The 5,000-nt window shown below is 23.8% G+C and overlaps 1 protein-coding gene across 1 annotated transcript in view; it reads right to left on the reverse strand.

Annotated features, from left to right (window-relative positions):
• LOC145183590 (uncharacterized) overlaps positions 1-3,546 on the reverse strand; it is a 13,670-nt gene extending 10,124 nt beyond the window's left edge. The window contains exons 1-2 of the mRNA XM_090079565.1: positions 3,309-3,546; positions 1,168-1,270 (exon numbers count right to left, since the gene is read on the reverse strand). Coding sequence (XP_089935691.1) covers positions 1,168-1,254 — 87 coding nt within the window. The 5' untranslated portion in view covers positions 1,255-1,270; positions 3,309-3,546. The remainder of the gene's footprint in view (positions 1-1,167; positions 1,271-3,308) is intronic.
• Positions 3,547-5,000: the final 1,454 nt, after the last annotated feature.

Consider the following 5,000-nt stretch of genomic DNA (forward strand, 5'->3'; position numbering starts at 1 on the left):
CATATATGGTGGATAATTTCTAATTAATTTAAATATATTTTATTAACGTTATTTTATATTTTAAAGATTACAGCTAACTAGTGTTGAAATGAATGGTGTTCAATCAAAGAACTTAATTCTTGTTTTTCTCTATAAGTTTACTTCTATGAATGTCATTTGCATCATATTTAACAAAAACTATTCCATTCACATAACCAAAATTATCAAGACTTGGGTTATATGTACAGAGTAATTTTTATGAAATACAATACAGTCATTTCAAATCAGTTTAAAATATTTTAAATCATAAAATCTAAAAGTTCTCAATTCCATAAAATTGACCTGCTTGATTTGGCCTGTGTATGCAACATGTGAGACTGTATAATAAAATAGAAAATAATTGCAAATAAGCTTAATATATTTTAAGCAATCAATATGAACTACATTAAAGTTGAGTTCAGTAATTCAATATTGTCTATCTTAAACTGAATATTTGTAGCACCAATGTGGAAAATTATGAAAGTTTCAAGCTATTCAGAAATAGTTCCAAGTGAAGAATTTTTGTTAAGTAGGAGAACAGATATCTCACCAATATTTTTATAATAGAAGGAATAATAAAAAAAGAAAACTATCATTCTAAAAAATCAAACACTGTCATCTGACTGAATATTTATGAGGAAAAATATGGGCTCCAGTAAGAGCAGTCCTAGGCACATTCCAAGCTCTTCAAAAATCATTCAGATAGATTATCTGCTCAAGGAGTGAATAAAGTTATGGTTTAGTCACATAGCATAAATCTAAATAAACTCTTGTGGAATATAATTATTTTTCATATATATAAATAGAAATGCCTTAAATAATATTCATTCGATATTTAATTTATTCTCTTTATGTGCATATATAAAAAATATATACTGAGTTTTAGACAAGAAAGTGAAAATGGGAATTTTTCAAACATTTTGTGGAGACTCTTTATACAAAAGTTACAGAGAAATAAATTACAAAAGAAAATCCTCATAATGCTTGTTATCAATATATTAAATTACATAATATGGAAATATATATGCATTAACTCACATTTAAAACTGTAAGATTTTGTAGCACAAATCTTATGTTTTTGATTTTAACCTTCAAATTTATTTCAAATGAAAAACTGCTTTACATCAACATTTAAAAAAAGACACTTACACGGACATCTTTTCTGTAATAATGGTGTTGTTTAGGAATTTGATCATCTCTTGTTAGATCTTTGATCACAGAGTATTTGCCTCCCATTTCAGTAAATAAAATACTGGAATCATAAATTAAAAAATAGGAAATTATGAACTTAACACAGATCTATTTTTTACAGATAAAAAAAAATAATCAACAGAATATAAAAACATAAAAATAATTTATTGAAGGTCAAAAGTTTATCAAAACCATGATTTTTCTTTTTATAAAGACAATTGCATTGATCTTACTACATATTTAAAAGAAATGACATTTGATCTCTATTATCCTAGCATTGTTAAATATATAATTTGGCTGAATAAACCTAGTCGCTAATTTACCAAGTATTAAAGGTGGGTTTCATTTTAAAATGGAATTCATATTAAATATGTTGAGAAATGTAATTTTAAAACATATATTTGAAATGCAAAGAATAAAAAAATATTTTTTAAAATTATATTTATCTATTATGTGTGCTTATTTTCTAAAATTTACTTAAACTAACAAAAAAAAAAAAAAAAAATAGCTCTTAAGAAGGGCACATAATATTTAAAACTTTATTTATTGATTGTTAGTACATTGTATTGTTTTACCTAAAAAAATCTTCTTTATTATAAAAAAAGAAAAGAAAGAAACCAAAGTAGCATCTGTAGTCTAACACTGAAAAACAAGTTCATTGCAGACTACTCATATAAACTTAAGGATCAATTTTATTCAGTAGTTTGGAAATTAACAAGTTGCAAGTGTAATCTTGTTTTGATGGGGTTAGTCATTTGGAAAAAGAGATTTCCTACTGTTTTATTTAAAAATTAAAGACTCTAAACATTTCTTGTTTAAAGTTGTCAAAATTAGTAATTTATAGAAGACAAATGTTTTAAAAAAATCACTTTGTAGGGACTGATAGCACAGCATTTTTATACATTTTTTTTAGAGAGTTTATCATTGTAATATAATCAGCTTCCCCATACAATCACCAATTAGACCCCTAATCACCCCCAAGTTAATCTTTATAGTGTTTAAAGGCAACTAATCATTTTGAATTGAATTTATACAGCAAAAAAATCCTTTAAAACTTATTATATGTACTTTTTTGTGATTAGTATTTTTAGAAATTTACCTATTTATAAATATTTTATGTCTTTTACTTTTAAGATTAGATTGTATGTATGTATGTATGTATGTATGTATGTATGTATATATGTATGTATGTATGTATGTATGTATGTATGTATGAATGTATGTATATATCTATGCATTCATACATACATGCAGATCTAAGTCTGTATGAACTCTGGCTAAGACATTTAATTAAAAAACATTCAATGAATTGCCACTTAGAAATAAGATTATATATCCTTATATTACATGTATTTATAGCTCTCTCTCTCTCTCTCTATATATATATATATATATATATATATATATATATATATATATATATATATATATATATATATATATATATATATATATATATTAATATATATTAATATATATATATATATATATATATTATATATGTAATACATATATATAATATATATATATATATATATATATATATATTAATATATATATATATATATATATTAATATATATATATATATATATATATATATATATATATATTATATATGTATTACATATTATATATATATATATATATATATATATATATATATATATACATATATATAAACTTGCATTATAATATCTGTATGTACTCTGGCCAAGACATTTAATTAAAAAACATTCAATGAAATACCACTTAGAAATAAATTATATATATAAATTATATATATATATATATATATATATATATATATATATATATATATATATATATATATATATATATATATATATATATATATATATATATATATATATATATATATATATATATATATATATATATATATATATATATATATATGTATATATATATATTATATATGTTATATATAAATATATATTTTATATATATTATATTTATATATATATTTATATATATTTATATAAACTTGCATTATAATCTAAGTCTGTATGTACTCTGGCCGAGACATTTAATTAAAAAACATTCAACGAATAACCACTTAAAAGTAAGATTAGTCACCTTTTAATCCAAAATCTTCTTGGCAACGTAACGATTTAGCTGCGCGTGAACAAATTCAAATAATAGCACCGGGTACTTTAAATAAATGTGACTCGGAAATTTTTTATCGGATTGAAATTAAAATTGCTCAGGGAATTTATTTTAAGATAATATTTCGGTATTCGTTTAATTTTTTTTGCCAACAAATATATTTTTATCGTATAGGAAAACATCAAACATATAAATGACTTGCCAAAAAGCTTCGGCTTTTTATACCGCTATTTTAGAATGTGCACGTGATACTATTCAATTTAGATTTAGAAAATGAAACCATTTATCAATATATTAAATCATCTTCCTTGTTTTTCCTGTATTGTATTTTTGTAGTTTATCAAAATCTTGGAAAGGCGAAACATTTTTCTGATCTTAAATTCACCTATTATAGCAGAAATTTGAGTCATTTTATGTCATAGATTTTATTTCAAAAGAATTTCACATGAAAATGTTGTTTTTTGTTGTTGTTGTTAAGTTTCTTTTCTGCCTACAATAAAATTGATAATTTGAATCGAATCAGGAGTTTTTTATATTGGAAGCCGTTTAATTTTTACATTTTAAATATGTCAATGCCTTAAATACAGCTCTCAATCATTTTTTTTTGGCGATTGGTCAGCCTTACTTTTTGTATTATCTATAATCATCAATCACTTCAAGGTTTCTGAAACAAAATGTCTCTGAAGAACTTTTTTCATATACTGAGTTCATTTTTTTTGGCACCCAGGGCATTTAACTGTTTTAAGAAAGGAAAACATGGGCGCCTAATGGAAACGGAGCTTAATTGAGACTGGGCTTAAAAATTAAAATTTTAGTTATTCTTATAAACGAATTCTTTCATCATTTTCATGGTCGCTTTCAACTTCATCTTATTGCTATCAACATTATCATGTCGTCTTAACGACTATTCTCATTTTCTATATGAATATTTTCAATTTCAATAGGTCCAAACTCTCCATAACCGACTTGAGTTCATTAAAACTGGTATTTTTATCAACAGCAATAAGCGATGCACTCTATTGCAATGATTTATAATATATTCTAAATCATGTTTAGACGAAGTCTTTGCAATGCACAGAGCAATTAACTTCTTACATGTACCACTAGTGAAGATAATTACTGGGTAGGATTGCCGGTTATATTTAAACACTTGTATACAGGTCTGCTTGCATGTAATCTTTAATTTCACTTAATAAAACTACTGGCATTGATCTTTCAACAAGGATTCTTCAACATCGTTTGTTAAATGACATCTGTAACGGTTCCAAACGAATATACAACAATTATCAAATGACAATGATCACTCCAAAAACTCTTTAATTCATCCAACTTCCTGAATGAATGGAAAATCTCTAACATTTTTTTTTACTCTTACTCGATTATTTGATCACCTATCTTTTATGAATTTTGAGCTTTGCGTTTAGATCATGGAAAAACACTTTTAGTTGACTGTATTTAACATAGCATAGCAGATAATCAAAATGAAATGGTGGTGTTCAATTTGTAACATCTTTTTTAGTAATCACAATAGATTTTGTTTCATCCAATTAGCATCAATCAATTAACATCAATATATATTCTCAAGTTTCCGAAAATTTGACAAAAACACTGGAGAATATAGTTATTCACAAATAAAACGCAATGAGACCTAAATATTATATA

This window comes from Hydra viridissima, unplaced genomic scaffold (assembly GCF_058129835.1).
Source record: "Hydra viridissima isolate aposymbiotic clone 2 unplaced genomic scaffold, HvirCarnegie_v1 scaffold_2, whole genome shotgun sequence".
Lineage (NCBI taxonomy): Eukaryota > Metazoa > Cnidaria > Hydrozoa > Anthoathecata > Hydridae > Hydra > Hydra viridissima.